Source organism: Vulpes vulpes, chromosome 5, assembly GCF_048418805.1.
Source record: "Vulpes vulpes isolate BD-2025 chromosome 5, VulVul3, whole genome shotgun sequence".
NCBI lineage: Eukaryota > Metazoa > Chordata > Mammalia > Carnivora > Canidae > Vulpes > Vulpes vulpes.
In genome coordinates, this window is record NC_132784.1 from 115,135,848 (window position 1) to 115,158,475 (window position 22,628).

At 65.6% G+C, this 22,628-nt stretch overlaps 1 protein-coding gene and 1 long non-coding RNA gene across 11 annotated transcripts in view; one reads left to right on the top strand and one right to left on the bottom strand.

Moving 5' to 3' along the window:
• The first annotated feature begins 4,895 nt into the window (after nt 1–4,895).
• TLR5 (toll like receptor 5) overlaps nt 4,896–22,628 on the top strand; it is a 36,071-nt gene continuing 18,338 nt past the window's right edge. The window contains exons 1-4 of one of the 10 annotated variants that reach the window (XM_072759754.1): nt 4,991–5,110; nt 6,487–6,689; nt 8,015–9,003; nt 10,247–13,127. In XM_072759754.1, the coding sequence (XP_072615855.1) occupies nt 10,251–12,827 (2,577 nt within the window). In that variant the 5' untranslated portion in view covers nt 4,991–5,110; nt 6,487–6,689; nt 8,015–9,003; nt 10,247–10,250 and the 3' untranslated portion in view covers nt 12,828–13,127. Of the gene's footprint in view, nt 4,925–4,990; nt 5,111–5,342; nt 6,705–8,014; nt 13,128–22,628 lie in introns of those variants that run through there. The other 9 variants (XM_072759758.1, XM_072759760.1, XM_072759753.1 and 6 more) reach the window with 9 other exon arrangements.
• On the bottom strand, nt 18,056–20,875 carry LOC140599092 (uncharacterized). The gene is made up of 2 exons (XR_012001821.1): nt 19,641–20,875; nt 18,056–19,462 (listed from the first exon to the last, which is right to left on the bottom strand). It is a non-coding gene; the product is annotated as an uncharacterized lncRNA (long non-coding RNA).

Consider the following 22,628-nt stretch of genomic DNA (forward strand, 5'->3'; position numbering starts at 1 on the left):
AAATAAAATAAAATAAATAAAATAAAAAAAAAATAAAATAAAATAAAATAAAATAAAATAAAATAAAATAAAATAAAACAAAACAAAACAAAACAAAACAAAACACGGGCGTCCCCACATCCCCAGGGCAGTGAAGGCCCGGCCCACACTCAAGGTGCCGGGTCCAGGGGTCCAGCCGCCACGCAGGGCCGGGAAGGGAGAGGCCCCGCGTCCACCTCCCCCTCCCTCCGTCCCCGAACCCGTGGCCACCGCCGGCTCCTCCTGCCCTGCAGTGCGGCCTTCGCAGAGGCCGGAAGCTCTCGATGCGGCCTTGTCACTGAGCAGCACGCGTGGAGGCTTTTGCGGAAGGAGGACCGGCCAGAAACTAGAAGGCTCCGGGACTCAGCGGACATCCCACCACAGGGATGGAGAAGGCGAGAGGTCAGGGGTGCTGTGACCTGGGTCCCCTCCCTGCCCTCCCCCACTCCAGGGTCAGGTGAGCGACACCTGACACCTGCTGCCCTAAAGCTGAGGGCCACAGCACAGGTTTCAGGAAGTGAGTGGGTGCGTGGGACCTGATGGGACCCGAGGGGACCCGGGCCTCGTGAGGAGGACACGTTGAGGCGCGAGCTGCTGGCCTGCAGTTCCCGACGGGAGGCCGAGCCCGCCCCGGGATTGCACACCCTTCCACCTGCCAGGAGGCAGCGCCCTGGGGCCTGGGCAGCTCACCCCGGTGCATCCTCCCTGGAGATCCCGGACAATGGAGCATGCCCTGCGCCCTCCACCGCACAGCATCCAGGGCAAAGCCATAAAGAATAAGGTTAGTCTGGCCTGACTGGTTCTTCCCCCCGGACTTTCCCCCCAGCCCGGGTGCCCTCCCACCCACGGCCACGGCCCTGCCCTCCCCACCTGGCGTGGGCGTGGACCTCACGGCAGCCTCAGGCAGCCCCCAGGCCCCATCAGGCCACATCTGGGGCTTAGCCTCCCGTCCTGCACCATAGGGCAAGGCTGTGAAGGGCCGGGCCTCGGTTTCTTGTCGGGAGTCACGGGCCCTGGAGGTCCCGTGAACACTGGTTCTTGCCATCTTTAACTCCCGATGCCTGAGGAACCCAGAGACCCCCTTCCTCCTTGGGGCCTGTTTCCCCTGAACCCCGTCTCTGTCCCCGGGGCCTCGGGGCTCATGCACTCCCCTCGGGCATCCAGGACCCCTGCTCCTTCCCCACCTGGGTGGGATCCCCCTCCGGTAGCTGCTAGGGGCCTCTTGGGGGACCTCAGGCGTGAGGCCAGCCCCTGGTGACTGAAATCCGGCATCCCAACCAGAACGGGATTTTGCAAACAGCCTCACTGAGACCTGGGCATGCAGGCGTCATCGCGGTCCGCTCTCGGCTCTCGGGGAACGGCGCACCACGAGTGGGGTGGGCTTCTCCCAAGCCCGGGACAGCCCCTCGCGCCCCACAAGCCGATCGTGCGGAGGGGACGAAGCATGGTTTGGGGGACAGCGCATGAGGCTGTGGGCAGCAGCCGGCGACCCAGGCGGGTCTGACCCCCGTCACTCATCGGGTCCAGAGCCCCCATGTCTGCAAAGGCCTAGGGAGGCTTCCTCAGAACCACATGAAAATCAGTGAATTCTATGGAAACACAGTTCTCAAAATATCTTTAGGACTAACCCCCAACACAGTTATTGAAGAACGAGAGAGGGCAGCAGGTCTCGTCAGGGCCATAATGCAAAGCAGCAAGGAGTGTCTGATCAGTACCTGCCCCTGGGGGGGAGGGTAGATGGGGGGAGGGTAGATAGACAGGGGGGTGTAGGGAGGGTGTGGGGGGGTGTAAGGGGGGTGTAGGGGAGGGGGGTGTAGGGCGGGAGGGTGTAGGGGGGTGTAGGGGGGGGTGTAGGGCAGGGACAGGAGTATAGGGCCAGGGGGTGTAGGGCGGGGGTGTGCGGGCTGCGGAGGCGCTGAGGCAGCTGCCGGGTGCGCCTGGAGCGGCATACAGCGCGTCAACTGCGCCTCTACGCCAAATAATAAGAGAGTGACAGTTACTAAATCCGTGTGGTGACCCCGCATGACTCCTGCGGCTCTTGCATTAGGTGACTTTTCACAATAAGAAGGGAGGAAGTTGCACCGTGTGGGTCAAGAGCAGAAGTAACAGATCCACCGGGTCGGGGAGGCGAAGCCCCTAGAGGGCGGCACACTCACAAGTCGGGGGGGGCAGGTGCGCACGCAGGGGGAGGTGCAGTGCACAGGCCGGGCGACGGGGTCTTCGTGTCCGAGGAGCAGACATGGACGACAGGCCCCGGGTGACTCAGCGGCTCAGCCTGTGACTCTTGATTGTGGCTCTGGTTGTGACCTCGGGCGTGGGCTGGAGCCTCCCATCCGGCTCTGCGTGGGGCTCCGTGCTGGGCTTGGGGTCTGCTCCAGGCTCTGTCTGTCCCTCTGCACCCTGCCCCTACTCGTGCTCGCTCATGCAAGCTCTCTCCCATAAAAAAAAAAAAAAAAAAAAAAAAAGAAAAGAAAAAAGAAATAAAGGAAGGAAAAAAAGAAAGAGAAGTGAGAGCGAATGGCGCCCCAGCGCGGGGGTGGGAGGGCGACTGGGCAGTGAACAGAAAGATTGAGCGTAGTTAGCACGGCCCATGGCCCGAGTGTGAGAGCGCGGCCTGGACTCCAGACAAAAGCAACGACCTGGTGCGTCCCTAGAAACCTTCTGGAAGCAGTTTCCAATGATACCAGAGCACAAGACGCTGCACCGACCGCTCCCAGAAAAGGACAATCTTCCATCTGCACAATACACGGAGGAACGGGTTTTGTGTTACAGACCCCTCGGCAATGCTAGGTATTTTCCTAAGGTTGCATCCTGCGCGGTTTGAGTGAAGAAAGTAAGAATTGGAGAATATTATTCCCAGCCAAATTACTTGTGATATGCGGTGTAAAAGTATTCTCGGGTTCGGGCACGGATGACGTAACCTCTACGGGAGAAAGTTACATCTTCACGGGGCTCGTCTGACCAAGAGCTGAGTTTGGAACATGAAACTGGAGAAGTCACATCCAGGCGTACCTGTGGGCCCCCCTCGCTGGATCTGGACCCCAGTTTTAGTAAGATGGTCTGACGATGGGAGCCCAGAGGGAAGCATGAGCACGCGGGGTCCCCGTAGCTCTCCTTCCCCCATGTCTGTCCTTCCCTGCGCTGGGAGGTGTCACGGGGAGCAAGCACACCGCCCCAGGTCGGAGGAGCCTGTGGGCTGGGGACACGCGCCACCCCAGGTCCGAGTAACCAACGGGCCGGGGACATGCACCACCTGAGGTCGGAGGAGCCCACGGGCCGGGGACATGCACAGCCCAGGGTGCCGGGCTCTCCGAAGCGCAAACATGCTTACTGGCTGACGTGGCCGAGCGGCGTGGCTGTGACATCCCGGAGCATGCAGGGAAGGGAGGAGTGTCCCCGGCGCCGTTTCCGACGCCGGGTTTTATTAAATGGGATGGGACTAATAGATGGGACTCCCAGAGCCCTCTGCTCAGCGCTGCTCCTGGCTCTGGGGACGCAGCTCCTGCCACCCAGCCCTGTCTGGGGGGTGACAACCCCCCTCCCCAGGTGACCAGAACAGCTAGGGTCTTCTCACAAGCGGCCCTCGAGCGACTGAGCTTCCATTATCTTTGCGGCTGCAGAGGAGCCGGGGATCAATGTGTTTGCTGCTGGGGGCTGAGGACCGTCACTTGCTTCCTGGGGATTAAAATCCAGAGGAGCAGGGTGCCCGGGGGGCTCAGGTCCTGACCTCAGGGCCCTGTGGTGGAGCCCTGGCCCCGCCCCAGCTGCCTTGAGTCTCTCAAGCCCTTGGGAAACTGGCTTGGGGTTCGGCCAGGGGGAGGGAGCACTGTGCCAGGAGTCCAGGAGCAGGGGCTGAGCTCCTCCTCGCCAGCTGGGCTGTGCCTTTGGACGGTTGCTCCGCGGCTCCTCTGCAGCTCAGGACGGGGTTGGCGGCGCCGGCCTGGAGGTCTGCAAGGACGGTCCAGGGGCAGCCTTTCCCCTCAGCTCAGGCCTCAAGCACCCAGCGCCCGTGTGTCCCCACCTCCCACCTGGGCCCCGGGGCCCCGACATTCGTCCCTGCAGCTGCAGAGCCTCGAGGGCGTGGCCGAGGTGATGAAGTCCTGGAATCCAGGTGCAGCTTGGGGTGAGGCCCGGAGCCAGGAAAGAATTCTTGAGGCATCTTTGGTGCAAAGTGGTGGTTTTTTGGGATCCCGGGGACCGGCCGTGTGGACACGGAGCTGCGGCCGGGCCTGTGAGGAGGCCACCGCACACCTGGGGTGGGAGGCCCCGGGGACAGCTGCCCCAAGGGCTTGGAAGCCAGGTGCTGGGGACCTTGAGGGCTGGCTGCGGTGGGGGGGCCTGATCACCATCTAATAAAACCCGGGTCTTGAGACCCTTCAGAGCGCGCTAGGCCGTGTGTTTGGGGTCATCACCCACGCGGATCTTGGGGTAGAGACAAAGGATGCTTCTAGGGGGACTTTTATACGTGACAGTAGACTCGCAGGGGCCCGGGGTCGGGCCAAGGTTGCCTCCTGCCCTCAGCACAGGAGGAGCGCGGGGGCAGCTCAGTCCCCAGAGGAAGGTCCCCCTGCCTGTTTCCGGGACTGCTCGGCGGCCTTTGTCCTCAGCTGGTCCCTGCTCCCCCATCACCGGGCCGGGTCCCGAGGTCCCTCCTCCTAGGACTGGGCCAAAGAGGGGACCTGGGCCACGGGGGCGGGGCCTGCGGGGTGGGCGGGCCGGATCAGCGGGGGCGGGGCGGGGCAGGCCGGGGGGCGGGGCCGGATCAGCGGGGGCGGGGTTTGATCTGCGGGGGCGGGGCCTGCCGGGGTGGGCGGGCCCGATCCGCGGGGGGCGGGGCTGGGCAGGCCGGTGGGCGTGGCCGGGGCGTGGCCGGGGGCGGGGGCGCGGGGCGCGGCCCCTCCGGGAGGTGAGCCCCGGGGTCGGGGTCGGGGTCGGGGTCGGGGTCGGGGTCGGGGTCGGGCGCGGGGCGGGGCGCGAGGCCGGTTCCCAGCCCGGGCAGCGGGCGGACTTCCTCACTTTCGGTTTCGCGCCGCCTGGGAAGGGGCAGGTGTCCCGGGTCCCGGACGCGGAGGCCGCGGGAGCGCCCCCGGCGGTGAGTGCGTGGGCCCGGCCGCGGTCAGCGACCTGCGGGGAGGACGGAGCGCGGGAGGCCTCGGGAGAGCCCGGCGGGGGGCGCCCGAGGCCGGGGTGGGAGGGAGCCGTCCGGAGGTGCGGCCGCGCAGACCCCGTGGCTCTGCTGCCCTGTTGGGCCGCCCCGACACCTGCTGGGGCTCCTGCTGCTGGGGGCCTGGGGGGAGCTGGGGGCCCCGGGGGAGCTGGGGGCCCGGATGCTGGGGAGCCTGATGCTGGGGGCCCTGATGCTAGGGGCCCTGATGTTGGGGACCCTGATGCTAGGGGCCCTGATGTTGGGGACCCTGATGCCCGGGACCCTGATGTTGGAGACCCTGATGCTGGGGACCCTGATGCCGGGGGCCCTGATGCCGGGGGCCCTGAGGCTGGGGGCCCTGAGGCTGGGGGCCCTGATGTTGAGGACCCTGATGCCGGGGACCCTGATGTTGAGGACCCTGATGCTGGGGACCCTGATGTTGGGGACCCTGATGCCGGGGGCCCTGATGTTGGGGAGCCTGATGTTGGGGAGCCTGATGCCAGGGACCCTGATGCCGGGGACCCTGATGCTGGGGACCCTGATGCTGGGGAGCCCCCGCCGGAGCCCCCAGGCCCCACCACAGCAGCAAGTCTGAATCACTTCCCCGCGTTTACTGAGCCTGGCGGAGCGCTGACATGTGTCGGCCCCCGATGGCCGCCTGGCTTCACCCTGGCTCCTGTGGGCACAAGACAGCAGCCAGCACCCTCCTGTGAGCAGGCACAGCCTGTCTCGGGGCAGACAGTGGGGCAGGGTGACCCGCGGGCTCCGCAGGGGCCATCCCTGGGCCTCACGAGCACCTGGGCCCAATCAGGGCAGGGCGTGTGTGGGCTGCGCCGTTTGCGAAGCTGAGCCTGCCAGGCTTGGGCTCCCTCGGAGGCGACACTTGCCAGGAAGCTGCGTCCAGCCTCGCAGAGCCTCCTTCGTTGGGCCGCTAGCCCTGGAGCCCGAGCCTGGTGAGGCTGGAGACCCAGTGGGCCTGCTGCTGTGCAGGCTCCGGACTCAGCAGGAGCCCCTGGGATCCAGCCCCGCACAGATCCCGACCTCATCCCGGCCTGGGGAGGGGGGGCACTCCTGGCGCGGCTGCTTCTTGTTGCATCACGAAGCCAGTGAGCCCCATGCTCCTTCCTGGGCCCGGCATTGGGCGGCCCTCAGGGAGGCGGGCGGAGCCTCGCAGGCCAAGCTTCTCCGTCCTGTTGCTCCGGCTGTGCCTGAACACATCGGGCTGGGCTCCAGCCCAGCGCTCCTTGCACAAGGACTGTGGTCGCCTCACGCTCAGCCCTAGGCCCTCAACAATCACCTGTGGCATCATCTGCTTGCACCAGGGGCCCACGAGCATGCTGAGGGATGACTAGGGAGCAGAAGAGGGCCGTGCCGTTGGGGTTCCAGCGTCTGGACGAATGGGTGTGTGCTGCGGGGTCTCCACCGCAGGAAAGGGAAACCACAGGTGGCGTTGGGCTGAGACTCCACTTCCTCCCTGGCTCCCCTCTGTGGATTCCTCCGGGACTTTGTTTCTGGCGAGGGGCAGGTAACTGCTGCCTGGGTGGGTACTTAGGCAAGAAATATTAGAGGGTCACGCATCAGCAGCTGGTTTCTGGGTCGGGCACTGGGGGTCCCAGGGGTTGGGCACTGGAGCATCCCTGAGGGCGGGCGCCAGGGGGGTCCCTGGGAGTGGGCACTGGGCGTCCCTGCAGTGTAGACACCGTTTCTGCCCCTAGTGCAGAGATGATCGCGCTGGTGCTCGGAGACGCTAGGCGCTGGCTCGAGGTCACAGCCATTAGGCTGCAAACTTCGTCCTCATTGTCACCGCCCCCACCGTGACAATTGGTGCAGGGCTCAGGGCACCTAGGCTGCGGTGGGGGATCCCCCTGAGCCCCGCTCCCCAGGCCCAGCTCCTGTGCCCCTCCACTGCCGCCCCTGCCACCCCGCACCCCCTGTCGGAGACCCCCCCCATTGCCCGCTCCTCAGAGGCAGCCGCTGTTCCCCACTCGACACTTAAGCCCGGTGCCACCCTCCAGGGCTGGGGCGAGCTGGGGCGAGGTCAACGCGGCCCCTTCCCAGAAGTGGTGCGGATGCAGCCGGTGGGCCTCAGGCCCGGGAGACGGGCAGCCTGAGCCCTGGGCAGGGACGGGGACCCCGGGCCACAGCAGGTCCCCTGAGGCTTGCTCCAGAAGCAGAGTCTCAGCTCCCGCCCAGCCCGCTCACTCAGCAAGCCTTTCCCGGCGATTCCCGTGCAGAGCAGAGGCTCAGGCTCCCGGCACCATGCATCCTGGCATTTTTGGAAGATCGGAAAGACATAGTGTGCACACAGCGTGGTCCTCAGCCTGAGACCTCGGGTCCTGGTCGGCGTGCCCGACCTTGCGGGTCAAAAATTGCTGTGTGACCTAGAAAACCACGCACAGGGGGGCGGCTGGGTGGCTCCGTTGGCTTAAGTGTCGAGTCTTGGTTTCGGCTCAGGTCCCGATCTTGGGGTTGTGAGGCTCTGCTCTCAGTGCACAGTCTGCTGAGACCCTCTGCCCCACCTCTGCTCATGCTCTGTACATAAATACATAAATAAGTAAATAAAATGTGCATTTTTAAAATATTTTATTCATTCATGAGAGACAGAGAGAGAGAGAGGCAGAAACACAAGGAAAGGGAGAATCAGGCTCCGTGCAGAGAGCCCGACACGGGACTCGATCCCAGGACCCCGGGGTCACGCCCTGGGCTGAAGGCAGACACCAGACCCCCGACCCCCGCAGGGCCTCTCTTTTACTCCTGAACTAGCCTTTCCCTTTCTCCTCTCTTTTTCTCCTCTCTTTTTCTCTCTGAACTAGCCTTTCCCTTTCTCCTCTCTTTTTTCCTCTGAACTAGCCTTTCCCCTCTGGGGAGGCGAGAGCCCTCCCTCGCGACTCCCCACATCAGCACCGACCACCGTCGTCTCCCGGAGGTTCCTAAGGAAGGAAGTTGGGGACCCGTGCCCCCCGCGTGAGGACGTGAGCGCATGGCTGCAAACCTCCCCCCCCCCCCCCCGCGTGCGGGCTCCACGCAGAAGTGTCATCCACACGTGAGCCTTGGAAACGAAGTCTGTGCTCCGAGGTGAGGCCGTCGGCCCAGGCGGGAGCTGCGTGCCTGCAGCCATGGGTGTGCCCGGCCCCGTGGCAGCAGTGTCCGTGGGGGATCAAGCGTCCTGCAAGTGCGTCCAAGGCCGGGCAGAGGCCCCAGCCCCATTCCTGAGTCCGCAGCGCACCCGTCCACAGGCCATGCCACGCAGGTGCCCGGGGCAGGCCTTGCACCCTGCCGTGAGGAAGCAAGATGCACGCAGCCCCCCGCTCCCCGTGGGTTTTCAGGGCGCAACGCCTGCCACCGGTGACCTGTCCCCACTTTGTGGCCCGGCGGGCACAGGCCTTCCTCCAGGTGACGGCGTCTCCTGCATCGCCTGTTTCCAACCGCCCAACGTGGGGAAACTGCATGGTCAGGTTCTTGGTGCCACGGCCGCACCCCGAAGCCCTGGTGTGATGTGTGACACTGTGGCGCGGGGACCGGCTCCTGCTACCCGACGGCATCGGCTCTGGGTGCATCGCCATCCACGTCTCGCTGCGGGGAGGTGACGTGGGGCCCGCGGGCGCCTTTCACCATGGACGTTTAAACCACCAGTTTCCCATTTTGAAGTGGAGTCACGCTCGGTGTGGCTCTTTGCCCTCTCGGGAAGCTGCAGAGCAAACGGGAGGGCAAGTCCTTCAGGGCGAGTCAGCCGGAGCCCCACGAGGGGAGGTGTCGGCGACGTGGCCACGCTCACCCTGAAGAACACGCTTGGATGCAGGAGTCGCAGGGAAGTTGTCCACGGACGTGTCTGGAGCTTTGTAAGAATCACGAGAGGTTTGGAAGTGAGGGCCTAGCGCAGGGCTCACGTGGGCACTGGGTGGGGAGCAGGTGGCCGTCCCCCGGAGGGGTCCCCGCATGGCCGCAAACTGCCAAGGGACTGTCTTCCCTGGCGCACGATGTGGAGAAAGCGCGGAGCCCGTGCCGTGGGCCGCTGGGGCTGGCCCTGGGCAGAGCTCTGAGCACGGCTCTGCATCCAGGCCGCCAGCAGGCCCCACGCGAGGCTCCTGCCGGGCCGCTCTTCCCACCGGGCCCCTGGGCGCCAGGGCTCAGTCAGGGGTAAACTGAGGCTCTCCTCGCTGGCGGAGCCACTCCTTCAGCTCTGGTTTTCCGACCCGGCGGTGGGTGCCCTCCCAAACGCTTGCCGTGCAGTGGTGAACACAGCTCGTCAGGGGGACGGGCCACCTACAGCATCAGGGCCCGGGACGCGCTCGGAAGGACATAAGCAAGGTGGCCTGAGAGGTCGGGGGCAGGGTTGCGAGCGGGGGGCGCCCGCAGGAGATGAGCCACGGAGCCGCAGGACGAGAGCGTGCGTGCAGAGGAAGCAGCACGTGCCAAGTCCCGGCCCTAGAAGCACGTGGAGAGGCAGCCGGAGCCCCCGTGTTGCACCCCCCCGTCCCCGCCGCTGGGCCTCTCTTTCCTTTGCGTCCCTGGGGCCCCTGGACTCTGGGTCATCAGGTCCTCGGGGGCCTTCCTGGCCCCTCTGGCCGCTGCCACCTGCCCCAGGACGTGCGCCCCAGCTGGCCCGTGTGTCCAGCCCCTGCTGAACCCTGTGCACAGAGCGGACGTGTGGCACTTGTCCAGATGACGGGCGCCCTGAGCTGCGCCGCGCTCGCCCCCACAGGCCTGGGCGTGGGGGGGGGACGTGCTGACCCGTCAGGCCGGGCGCTTCGCAGATGGCGGCTCGAAGGACCAGCGTGTGCGTGCTGACCCGGGCCGTGTGTGGAGTGTGTGGGGGGCAGAGGGGCGGGTGGGCACCCGGCACTGGGCGGGGACGGCACCAGTGTCCTCCACCTGCCGTTTTCCCCGATGCCCTGCACGCATCCCGAATGAGTGATGGCAAACAAACTCTCCTCGAGGTAAGTGTTTCTCAAGGACCCAGCACGGTGCTGAGTGTGCGTCCTGCCGGGCCCACGCGTGGGGGGAGGCAGGTGTGCGTCCAGGGACCCCGTCCTGGGCCCCGGGGTGGCGTTGGGCTTGCACGGCTGTGTTTCCGTCCTGCAGGATCATGGGCCACCAGCTGGGCCGTGCGCTGAGGCTGCTGCTTGTGGCCGGCGCCGTGGCCTCGGCATCCTGCTGCGCAGCCGATGGCCGGAGGGCCCTGTACCGCTCCTGCAACCTCAGCCAGGTGCCCCCGGTCCCCAGCACCACCGAGATCCTCCTGCTGAGCTTCAACTACATCCGGGCCATCACCCGCACCTCGTTCCCCCTCCTGGAGCGGCTGCAGCTGCTGGAGCTGGGGACGCAGTGGACGCCCTTCAGCGTCGACAGAGAAGCCTTCAGGAACCTGCCCAACCTGCGCACCCTGGACCTGGGCAACAGCCGGGTGGATTTCCTGCATCCCGACGCCTTCCAGGGGCTGCCCCACCTGCAGGAACTCCGGCTGTTTGCCTGTGGCCTCTCCGACGTCGTGTTGACAGACGGTTATTTCAGAAACCTGGGGGCTTTGTCGCGCCTGGACCTGTCCAAAAATCAGATTGGGAGCCTCGAGCTTCACGCCTCCTTCCGGGAGCTGGGTTCCCTGAGGTCCGTGGACTTTTCCCTCAACCAGATCCCGGCCGTGTGCGAGCAGGGGCTCAGGCCCCTGCAGGGCAAGGCGCTCTCCCTTCTGAACCTCGCGGCCAACGGCCTGTACAGCCGGGCCCCCGTGGACTGGGGGCGGTGCGGGAACCCATTCAGGAACATGGTCCTGGAGACCCTGGATGTGTCTAACAACGGCTGGACCGCGGACGTCACGGGCAACGTCACCAGGGCCATCGGCGGGAGCCAGATCTCCTCCCTGGTGCTCGCCCACCACATCATGGGGCAGGGGTTTGGCTTCCAGAACATCCGGGACCCTGACCGGAGCACGTTCGCGGGGCTGGCCAGGAGCTCGGTGCTGCGGCTGGATCTGTCGCACGGCTTCGTCTTCTCCCTGAACGCCCGACTGTTCGAGGCGCTCGGGGACCTGAAGCTCCTGGACCTCGCCCACAACAAGATCAACAGGATCGCGGGAGAAGCGTTTCACGGTCTCGGCAGCGTCCAGGTTCTCAACCTGTCGCACAATCTCCTGGGCGAGCTCTACAATTCTGACTTCTCGGGGCTCGCGGAGGTCGCCTACATCGACCTGCAGCACAATCACATCGGGATCATCCAGGACCAGACGTTCAGATTCCTGGGGGCGCTTCGGACCCTGGATCTCCGCGACAATGCCCTCAAAACCGTTTCCTTCGTGCCTGGCATAGACACCGTCTTCCTGGGCAACAACAAGCTGGAGACCGTGTCCCACGTGGACCTCACAGCCAGCTTCCTGGAGCTGTCGGACAACAGGCTGGAGGACCTGGGCGACCTCTACTCGCTCCTCCGGGTCCCTGCCCTGCAGGTCCTCATCCTGAACCGCAACCGCCTGTCCGCGTGCCGCGGCCGACACGGCCCCACGGGCAGCGTCGGCCCAGAGAGGCTCTTCCTCGGGGGCAACATGCTGCAGCTGGCCTGGGAGACTGGGCGGTGCTGGGACGTGTTCCGGGGGCTGCCCCGGCTCCGGGTGCTGTACCTGAACCACAACTACCTGGCCACCCTCCCGCCGGGGCTGCTGCGGGACCTGACGGCGCTGAGGGGCCTCGACCTGAGCGCCAACAGGCTGAGCACGCTGTCCCCGGGCGACCTGCCTGCTACCTTGGAGGTGCTGGACGTGTCCAGGAACCAGCTCCTGTCCCTGGACCCCGGGCTGCTCGCCCCACTCAGAGCCGTGGACCTAACACACAACAAGTTCATCTGCGGCTGCGAGCTCCGTCCCTTGGTGAGGTGGCTCAACCGGACCAACGTCACCGTGTTCGGGTCCCACGCTGACATGCGCTGCGCCTACCCCAGCTCGCTTGCGGGGACGCCCCTGTCCTCTGTCTCCATGGAGGGCTGTGATGACGAGGAGGCCCTGCGGGCCCTCGCGTTCTCCCTCTTCGTCTTCTCCACCGTCGGGGTCACGCTGTTCCTCCTGGCCGTCCTTGTGGCCGCCAAGCTCCGGGGTCTTTGCTTCCTCTGTTACAAGGTGGCCCGGCGCCTCCTACCCACGGGGCCCGCCGAGGACGGAGCGCCCGACGCGTACCAGTACGACGCCTACCTGTGCTTCAGCGGCAGAGACTTCGAGTGGGTGCAGCGCGCGCTGCTCAGGCACCTAGACGCTCAGTACAGCTCCCGAAACAGGCTGAACCTGTGCTTCGAGGAGAGGGACTTCGTCCCGGGGCGGGAGCACATTGCCAACATCCAGGACGCCGTGTGGAGCAGCCGCAAGGTGGTCTGTCTGGTGAGCAGGCACTTCCTCCGCGACGGGTGGTGCCTGGAGGCCTTCGCGGCTGCACGGAGCCGCTGTGCGTCCCACCTGGATGGCGCCCTCGTCCTGGTGGTCGTGGGCTCCCTGTCGCAGTACCAGCTGATGAGGCACCCGGCCATCGGGGGCTTCGTGCGGCAGCGCCGGTACTTGAGGTGGCCCGAGGATCTGCAGGACGTGGGCTGGTTCCTGGACACGCTCTCCCGACACATCCTGCAGGAGCAGAGGGGCGCACACGGGGACGGCAGCATCCCGCTGCGCACCGTGGCAGCCGTCGCCTAGCCGGCTGAGCCCAGGCCACGGGGCTCTTGCCATTTGCACGGGTCACCGCCGGTTTCCTACCTGGAGAACATGATTGCACACGAAGCCCGTTCTCCCCGACCCGCCTCTGCAAGGGGTTCCGCCAGCCCTGGTCGCGGGCAGGGGTCCCGGGCTCTGCAGCGCGACACTGAGCACGAACCCGAGGGAGGGCGAGCCCAGGCCCCCCTCGCCGCCCAACGGCTGCTGCACACCTGGAGCCCCCCCTGGAGCAGCCGAGACTTGCAGGGTCGTCGTTTCCTCAAAGAACCCTACGCGTCTCGCTTTCTGTCTTTGTCGTGTTTATTTTCATACAGAAAGGTTTTCCTGCAAACGCGTCAGGAGGCTTCAGCCAAGGAAGCTGTGCCGGCTTTGCCCTGTGGCTGCAGCACTGGGGGCCGCCCGGCCTGGGGCTCAGTCTCCCAAATGTGCCCCGGTCCTGACCCTCAGATCACCCCCGACCTTCCTTCTGGAATGTTCCCTCGCTCTGCGCGTCCAGCCTCTGTGTTCCTCAGAGCCCAGCCGCCTGCCCCAGGGGAGCTTGCGAGCAGTGTCGTGTGGGGGCGGGGAGCCTGGGGGCCACGGCCCAGATGCCAGCTCCGCGGAGGCCTTTCCCCCAGGCCCACCTCACCCACCCTCCCAGGCCGTGTTCAAGGTGTCTCCTGTCCCTGTCCTCATCCCCGTCAGCCTGGGGAGCTTCCTGGCACAACTGCCCGTTCCCGAGCCCCTGCAGTCTGCCGTGCATGGCCAGACCGTGAACCCCGATGGCAGGGGACTTGGGCCCGGTCACCCTGCACCCTGAGCCCTACAGGGTGCCTGGTCCATAGCAGGTGCTGGATCACCGGATGAGGTGTGCTGTGAAGCCCAGCATCCCCGCTGTCTGTGTCCGTGTCCACTCCCGGGAGGACAGGGCAGACATGTGAAGGCAGGTGCCAGGTGGGCAGCAGAAGGCCTGGGCCTGGGGCTCAGCACGCACAGGCTCCTGGGGGGGGGGGGACAGTCACAGCCTCGATGAGCAGCCAGGGGTTGGGGCTAGAAGGAGGGGATGGAGAGACTGGGTGTGGTGATGGAGGGGTGGGGGTGGGGATGGGGGATGGAGGACTGGGGGATGAAGGGGTGGGGGATGGGGGATGGAGAGATGGGGGTGAGGGTGGGGATGGGGATGGGGCATGGAGGGGTGGGGATGGAGGGGTGGGTGAGGAGGGGATAAATGGGTAGGGGTGGGGATGGAGTGGGTGATGGGGGATGGAGGACTGGGGGATGGAGGGGTGGGGGTAGGGGATGGAGGGGTAGGGGTGGATATGGGAGTGGAAGGATGGAGGGGTAGGGGGTGAGGATGGGGGTGGAGAGGTAGAGTGGGGGTTGGGGTGAGAAATGGTGGATGGGGATGGGGGATGGAGGGGGGATGGGGGATGGAGCGGTGGGGATAGGGGATGGACAGATGGGGGTGGGGGATGGGGGATGCAGGGGTGGGTGGGGACAGGGATGGAGGGGTGGGGATGGAGGGGTGGGGGTGGAGATGGGAGTAGAAGGATGGAGGGGTAGGGGGTGGGGGGTGGGGATGGGGGTGGGATGGTAGGGTGGGAGATGGGATGGGGTGGGGATAGGGGATGGAGGGGTGGGGTGGGGTGGGGTGGAGGACAGGGTGGGGCATGAAGCAGGAGGGCAGAGTGAAGAGGCCTCTTGAGCGTTGTAGTCCCAGGAGCCTCGAGGTGAACTCCAGGGCAGAGGCGGCCGGCCCGCGGGCCTCACCTGGAGCCCAGCCTGGGGAGGCAGAGGCCACCCACTGAGGACGCGCTTCTCACCGCAGGCGCCCAGCAGCCCTGCTATCCCCACAGCAGGAACAGGGAGCCGCCTAGTGTCCCATCGGGGCTGCGGGCAGGGGACCCTGGGCTGGCGGGTGGGGGCTTGCGGCGCTGCCACCCCCGGTGCGCCCTGGCCTTGGCTGACGGTCCTGTGAGTGTTTCCCCAGTAGAACCGGACACGCGGACAGACACGTGCAGGCCAAGCTGTGGCACGGCAGGCGGGTTGCACAGAAGTCTGCAGGGATGGGGCCCGTCCCACTGCCCTTCTAATCCTCTTACTGAGAAACCCAAATAGCAGAAGTTTTCCTAATGAAACAGTTGAAATGTGCTCACAGGTCGAGGTTCCTGCCGCAGTCTGGGGGGAGCAGGACGGTGGACCCACAGGCCGCAGCACTTCATTCCCCAGGTGCTGCTTCTTGCAAAGACTCAGCTTCCTGTGTCCTTTCCATGTGCCTCCTGCCGCCTCACCCCCCACACTGTCCTGGGGCCTTGCGGCCTGGCCCCATCGGGTCCTGAGCCAACATGCTCCCCGCAAGCCTCTGCGCCCCAAGCCCCACCCCACGGCCCATGGCCCAGCCCGTCTGTGGCCTTGAGGCCCTTGTTTCCCAGCGGGTCGGGGAAGTAAGTGCAGACAAAGGTCAGCTCGCAGCGGTGGCGGCGGGCGGTCCCGGAAGCTCCTGTGTCAGGCCCGGGCCTGGGACCTCGGGATGTCACCGTGCTCGGACGCCAGGTTGTTGCAGACAGAGTGATGGTCGTGCCCACCTTGCCCCGCGGACAGTCCCCCCTGGGCCTGGACTCGATTCGAGACTTTGGGGCAAATCAGTGAACTCAGCTTAGGTCTCCTTGTTTGGTTTATGGGAGGAAGAGTAGGGTCGAGCCGGCTGGGCACCTGGCCGCCTCTGCTGGTCATCCTGCGCCTCCCCTCCTGGAGGTGCACTAGGACAGGTCCCGACTCCTGCAGGGGACAGTGGCGTCTTCGTCCCCAGCACGGGGCCCCTTTGGGACCATTGGGGATCAGCCCACGAGCCGGCAACAACCCCAGGAGCCACGAGCACCCGCCCCGGCTGCAATCTAAAGGTGCGTGGGGCTGCCTCCGGGAAGCTCCCATCTTGGGGCGTCCTGCACACCCGGGGATCCAGCCCCACGTGTTGTACGTCCTGCAGAGACGCATTTCGATGGCGCCCTGCGCCCCTGCTTCGCCCCACAGTGCGGACCCCAGGGAAGCCTCCTGCGAGGTCCGAGCAGGACGCGCTGTGTCTGCTGCTTCACACCCTCCACCCCGCGGGGGCCCCGGGCTTTGGGGCTGGTGGACGGAGGACACGTGGCCACTCAATGGCCTTTGGGAGGCCCCTTGGACGGGGTCCCCAGGCCCCGCGTGCCGCTGCCCACCCTCCGGACACAGGGCTCCGCGTCTGGGCTGGTCCCTCCGAGGGCAGCAGCTGGTGGGGTCCCTCGTGGCTCTGGGTGCCGCCGGGTGGCTTGGGAGTTAGGGGTACGCGGCGGGCAGGCTCACGGCTATAGGGACACTCATTTCATCCACGCTTAAGGCAGTTGGCGGGTAAAATCCTGACTTCGGTGCCGGCAACCTTGGTGCTCGTCCACACCCGCCGTGAAGCAGCCACACGGGCCGTGTAGGCAGTGACGCAGGGCCGTTGGGCCTGGCCCCTCAGGGACCCTGTCCTCACCCCGCGGGGGCACAGCCCCGGCGCCTCCCCACCAGCTCCAAGCCCCGATCTTGTGGGACCAGAGCGTCGGCGCAGTGGCAAGAGCATGTGGCGTCCCCCCATGGGGATCCGGCCTGCCACCAGGTCACCCTCGAGGTCACCGCCTGCACCAGTGCTGCCGAGGGTAAGAGCAGACGAAGCTTCAGAGGGTCACGATGCTCCTCGCCGCGACCTCCGCGCGCACAGGAGCTGCTCGGTTCAGGATTCTCCGTCGTCTCAGCGGGGCGGTGACCACGTGCTGGCCCAGAGACCGTCTGCCAACGAAATTCTGAGCTGGTTATAAAATCAAAAGCGGAATAATTTCATCGTGTCCGAGACGCCACCGGTTGTCCTTTATTGGGTGAACCCCCAGGACACCTGATGGTTGTGTCACGCACCCTACTTGTTCGGGGTTACACGTGAGGGAACGTGCTCCAGGGCCCGTGGGATGAGCCCATGCGTCGTGCCACACGCGCCCCACCCACGTGGAAGCGTCTCCCCCACCCCAGGGCTCGGTCCAGTGCGTCCCTGGGCGAGGCCCATGTTTCTCCAGCCTAGATGCCCCCACGGAGGAGGGTCCCTGGGTCCCTGGGCATCCGGCTTTCTTCGCAGTGGGACCGCGGGGGCCCTTGTGATGCAGGCGCGGCTGGAGCCACTGGGGCTGCGGGAGGCAGCACAGGCCGGGCAAAGGCTGGGAGGTGGACCCAGCCCGGGGCCATCGCTCGCCCCTTAGGGAAGGAGAAGTGATGCCCCTGTACCCATTGCAAATTTTGCCGGGATCCCGAGGCAGGAGCTGGGCCTTGGCCGCATGTGCCCAGGTGGGTCTCACGTGGGGTCCAGCCTTGCCTGTGGGGCCCGCTGGGGACCTTCAGAGCATCCCGTGGCCACACTGTGGCCCGGCTGCCCCAGGAACTGTGTGTCCACTGCCTGGGACCCCAACATGGCCCAGGGTTTGGCATCGCTGCTCCGGGTGCTCCCCCTGCCTCCTCACATCCCCACACAGCAGCCAGGACCCTTCACCATGAGCCCCATCCTGTCGCCCTCCACCTCGACGTCTCTAAACGGGACCTGACTGCATTCAGGATAAAACTCAGGCTTCGGCTCTGAAGGCTGCTCCTGGGATGCGTCCAGGCCGCCGCCAGCCTCCAGCAGGGAGTCCAGGGGCATCCTGGGGGGGACCCCGGTGCCTGAGCGCCCTGGGCACCTGAGGACGGCCCAGGAGGCAGGCAGGAGGGGTCGGGGCATCGCAGGGGAAGGGAGCAGACCCTCTGCCTGCGGAATCTTCAAGCCTGAACTGACATGGAGGCCTGGCCAGTGTCCCCTCCACGGAGAGGCTTGTCCCTGCTGTACCTTGGTCTCTGCCCACCCCCCGCCCCCTGCCCCATGTCGGCAAACGCCTTGAGAGCCGGGGTCCTGCAGTTTGTCTGCTGGTTGGACCTTCTCCTCCTGCTCTCAGGGCCGCAGACGCTCGTCTGCGACATAGAAGGAAGGAAAGGGGGGCACTGAGGTGCTGGCCGGAGCAGAGCCGGATGCGCCCCCGGGACTGCCGGGGAGAAGCCGCCGTGACCTTGGATTGGTACTAAGAACAGAGCAGCATCATTGGAGGGTTTTAAGCTCCAAGGGACACGAGCAGATTAGTGCTTTGAGACCTACCCCTGCTGCACGAGGACGACGGGTTGGAAAGACACTTCCTGAGGGCACAGGATTTAATTAAGAGACTTTAAAATTTTTTTTTATTTTTTTTTCTTTAAAAATTTTTTAATTGTATTTTAGGAACTCAGGCAGGAAGGCATGCGGGCAAAAAAGATGAGCTCCAGCAGGCAGGGCCCCAAGATGCTGTGCTGGGCTGTGGCTGTGGGGGCACAGGAGGGGTGGCAGGTGCTCCGGGTCCGGGGCAGCCGAAAGCCACGTGGGAACACAGCAGGCTGGGGAGCCCAGGAGGCCGCCCCCATGAAGGGCCCACCCAAGACCCCAGTGCTCCGTCTGTAAACCTGGGAGAACATTATGCTGGGCTCACGGGGCTCGCGAGGATTCAGCGAGGTGGCTTGTCTCAGCACCCGGTACACAGTAGATGCTCACTACATGTTGGCCAGGATGACCTCACAGCAAAGGGGCTACAGCCAGGGTCCGTGAGCAGTGGGCAGGCTGAGGATGCAGCTGGGGGAGCCCTGACGTCCCCTCACGGCTCCCGGGGCTGCTGGTGGAATCCTGCTGCTTCGCCACAGGGGCGACACCTGAAGCTGGGCAACCACAGAGGGAGGCGTCAAGGACGCTCCCAGGATTCTGGGCCGTTCAAGGGTCACATAGTGGAGCAGGGCCTGTGGGTGACAGCTTAGAGCAGAGGCCCTGGTGCCAGAGAGCTGGGGGTGCTTCGGCAGATTAGGGGAGGGACCCAGCTGGACATGCTGCTTTGGGCATCAATACAAAGGGAGAAGTTGAGGCAACAAGTGGAAGAATGTGCAGGATGAGCGACGCCGAGGTCAAGGACAGAGCAGTGGAAAACACCGATGTTTAGAGGACACGGGACGGAGACAGGAGCAGAGAGGTGGGGATGGGCCAGGAGAGAGCAGCAGCACAGCAGCCAGGAGCCTGGTTCCCAAAACAGAGAACCCTCTATTCACATTCCCTCCACCTGGCGGGTGGATGGAAGGATGGAAGGAAGGATGGACAGATGGATGGATGGATGGAAGGATGGACGGACAGACAGAAGGATGGACAGATGGATGGATGGATGGACGGATGGAAGAAGCATGGATGGATGGAAGGAAGGATAAATTGAAGGAAGAAGGAACCGAAGGATAGATGGATGGACAGAAGGATGGACAGATGGATAAATGAAGGGACAGACGGATGGATGGATGGATGCATGGATGGATGGGAAGATGGACAGATGGATGGACAGAAGGAAGGACGGAAGGATGGAGGATGGGTGGGTGAGGGGCCACAGATGTTGTTGCCAGGTGCTGTGTGGAAATACCCTAAGAAAGGAGCCGGCTTTGGTCCTGGTCACGGAGGTACTCAGCAGCGTCGGGAGCCACACGGCAGCTGTCTGGGGAATGAGCAGCACCAGAGGGAGGAGACAGGCAGTGTAGACGGCTCAGAGGCAGCCGGGCTGCGGACGGCAGGGGAGACACGTGTTAGAAGGGAGACGCAGGAACAGGTTTTGGTTCTGCTGTAGATGGAAGAGACTTGAGGGTGTGCTGTGCCCGCGGCGTGGAGAGACCTAGAGGAGGCACCAGGGGCGCAGCGGGCGAGCTCGGGGGACGTGGGGCCGGGAGCATGCGCCATACCCAGGGCCGCACCGGGGGCCGCGAGCTCAGATGCTGCTGAGGTAAGCACACGAGCTGTTCCGCATGGACGCCTGTCCCTGTCCCGCGAGCACGCAGCAGGTGTGCCCCTGGCCACCAGGCGCCTCCCTCCACACGTTTTGGGGAAACTTCCATCAGTCCCTTCACACAACGTAGGATGAGTGCATGTGCAGCTTCGTCTTGCTTATTAGTCTCAGCTGGGACGGGTAAGCCGTGTAGACTCTTCCCGGAGAGAGCGCTCAGTCCTCGTGGCCCAGGTGTGCAAGGAGCGGGCGGCAGCATCCCCGGCGTCCCTGCCGACACCGAGGAACCGTGAGCTCCCCCGCGTTAGCAGCACCCCACTTTTGTGGAGATTGTCCTTGAAGCATTGCGCTTTGGGGTCCGTGCGAAGTGAAGCACATGCGGGAGAGAGCGAGCTCACGTGGCCTCAGCTGCTCTCGGCGGACGGGAGGTCGGCACGCGCGCTCGGACGCCGAAGGAACCACACTCGCCGCCCGCGGGGCCGTGAACTGCAGACTCGGCAATGCTGGGCCGGCAACCCGCACCTCAGAGGGACGCGGCCGGTCGCGGCGCAGCGACTCCGACGGTCCCCCCGCCCCCGCCAAGTGTAAGCAGACCGACTCCGAGATGCCCGCTACAAGGCTTCTGGGGTGCTGCCAACGGCCCCGTCGTTAAAAACAAGCCTCAAAGAGGAAGAAAACGAAGAGAGTGTCCGAGCCGCCTCCAAAGACCCGAGGCCCTGCTCTCCCCTTCGCTGACGCCGCAGACGACTGCCCGTGGTTCAGGGCGGATGCACCTGAGGGCACGGACGGTCATGGCCGGGAGGCTGGACACCAGACGCCAGCGGCTCTGACGCCCCAGAGCGCACCTGGAGCCCCCACTACACGACGGTGCCACGACATCCTGGGGTGAACCGTGAGGACAAGCGAAAAAGGAAAGCCAGGCCTGGCCTGGTTAGGGCGCTGGTTAGGGCACTGGTTAGAGTGCTGGTTAGGGCATGGGCTAGGATGCTGGCTGGTGTGCTGGTTAGGGTGTTGGTTAGGGTGTGGGCTAGGGAGTGGGCTAGGGCATGGGCTAGGGTGCTGGCTAGGGCGCTGGTGGGCGCTGGTTAGGGCGCAGGCTAGGGCACGGGCTAGGATGCAGGCTAGGGCATGAGTTAGGGTGCTGGTTAGGGCACGGGCTAGGGCCTCAGCTCCAGTGTGAGCCCCCCCCCCCCCACCGCCATAAAGCAAGGACCAGGAGGTACTGGGCACGTGGGGTTTGGAAGCAAGAGCGCAGCTCCGGTGACGACCTGGACGATTCTGCGGGCGAGTGTGAGGCCGGGCGCAGGGCCGACCCGTCCACAGGAGCCGCGTGAAGGGGTGGGGGGAGCAGAGCCCTGCAGCCACATGCCTGCCTGTGCCATCTGCGCTCCTCGGATGGGACCAGCGTCCTGGAGCCTCGGCCTCCCCTCCGTGGAGTCGGCTACGGTGCTGACCTGGGCCGGCTGGAGGACGCGCTTCGCTCCCCCCGTGTTAGGGGTCCACCCAGGAACCCGGTTCGTGGGGTGGGAGGCACAAAGGAGGTCGGGCTTCGGGTCCACGCTGCATGAAGCACACAGGGGTGCAGGCTCTCCCGCCATCAGGCCCACGGCCGCCCGCCTCCGGGTCCCGACATGGGCAGCGCGGGGCATGCGTGGCGCCAGCTCTGCACCAAGGTCGCGGTGCCCTGGTGGTGAGGGGGTCCCAGGAACAGCCTCACAGGGTGTCCCCCACCCACGCCCAGTCTCTGCAGTGCCGTCGGTCCCTGGGGGCCCCTGGGGAGCCCTGCTCCAGTGCCAGCCCTCGGTCCCGGGTCTGCACCGCGGAGTCCCCTGCAGGGCCTGGACGGCGGCAGGTGCGGGAGGCGGAGCCGCTGTCCCCTGAGCGCGCCATCCACCTTGACACACGACTCTGAAGCCGTTAGCATCCCTGTCACGCGGAGTTTATTGAGTGGGAAGATTGTGAGGCGCGAATAGGCAAACTCCACTCCGGCCCCTGAAGAGAACAGCTGCCTGGTTAGGATCTGCCTCTGGCACCAGACACCTCGGCCGCCACCCTCCTCCCCGCGCGGGGACTCTTCTCGTCACCTCCATGCCCGGAATTCCCCGGGGGGAGATGCTGCAGGGCGGCTGCTGGGAAGCCCAGGACATGCCATGTGTGGGTCCCACATCCATCTGCATTCGGGACCCGTGCATCCTGGGGGCCCGGCGTGCGGGGACGCGGTGGCCTGGCCTCCGGGGGCCCGCGGCCTCCAGAACTGGGCTTTGAGCACCTGCTGTGGGCAGTGGGTTCCCCCCGTGCCCGGGCATGGGCGGAGGGGAGAGGCCGCCCTCTGCAGTGCCGGGGCCACAAGGGCGGGAGCTCAGGTACGTGGACCGGCCGGGTGCGGCCTGGGGAGGCTCGAGGGGTCTGGATCTGCTGGGACCTTGAGGGCCCCCACAGCGCTTGCCCTTGAGCCCCCTCTGTGACCCCGGGGCTCTTGCTTCCCCCAGGGCCCTAACTCCTGCCTGGGGACAAGCCGGGCAGCCCTGCGGGAAGGTTCCTGGGAAGACCCTGCCCTGCGGCCTGGTGTCCCTGCTCAGGGTCCCCCGTCCCTCAGCGTGGCTCCTGCACCCCCAGGCCCCCAGGCTGCCCCTGGCTTCAGCCCCTCCGCCCCCGACTGCAGCGGGGCCCCGGGCAGAGCCATGCTTCGCTGTGGGCCCTTGTCTCCTCGCAGGGTGACCTTGACGGGTGTCCTTGGGAGAGGGGCCTCACGCAGATGGACCAACCGCAGGGGAAGGGGGAGAGGGGGGCCTGGCCCAGGCTGGGGGCAGGGAGGGGCCCCGCAGTCGTGGCTGCAGGTTCCGGGGCTCAGCCTGGAGCCCGTCCCGGGGAGGGGGAGGCTGGGCCCTGGGTGGGGGCGGGGCGGGCTGTGCTCCCTGCGGTGCGGCCTCCCCTCTGCAGCCCTGGG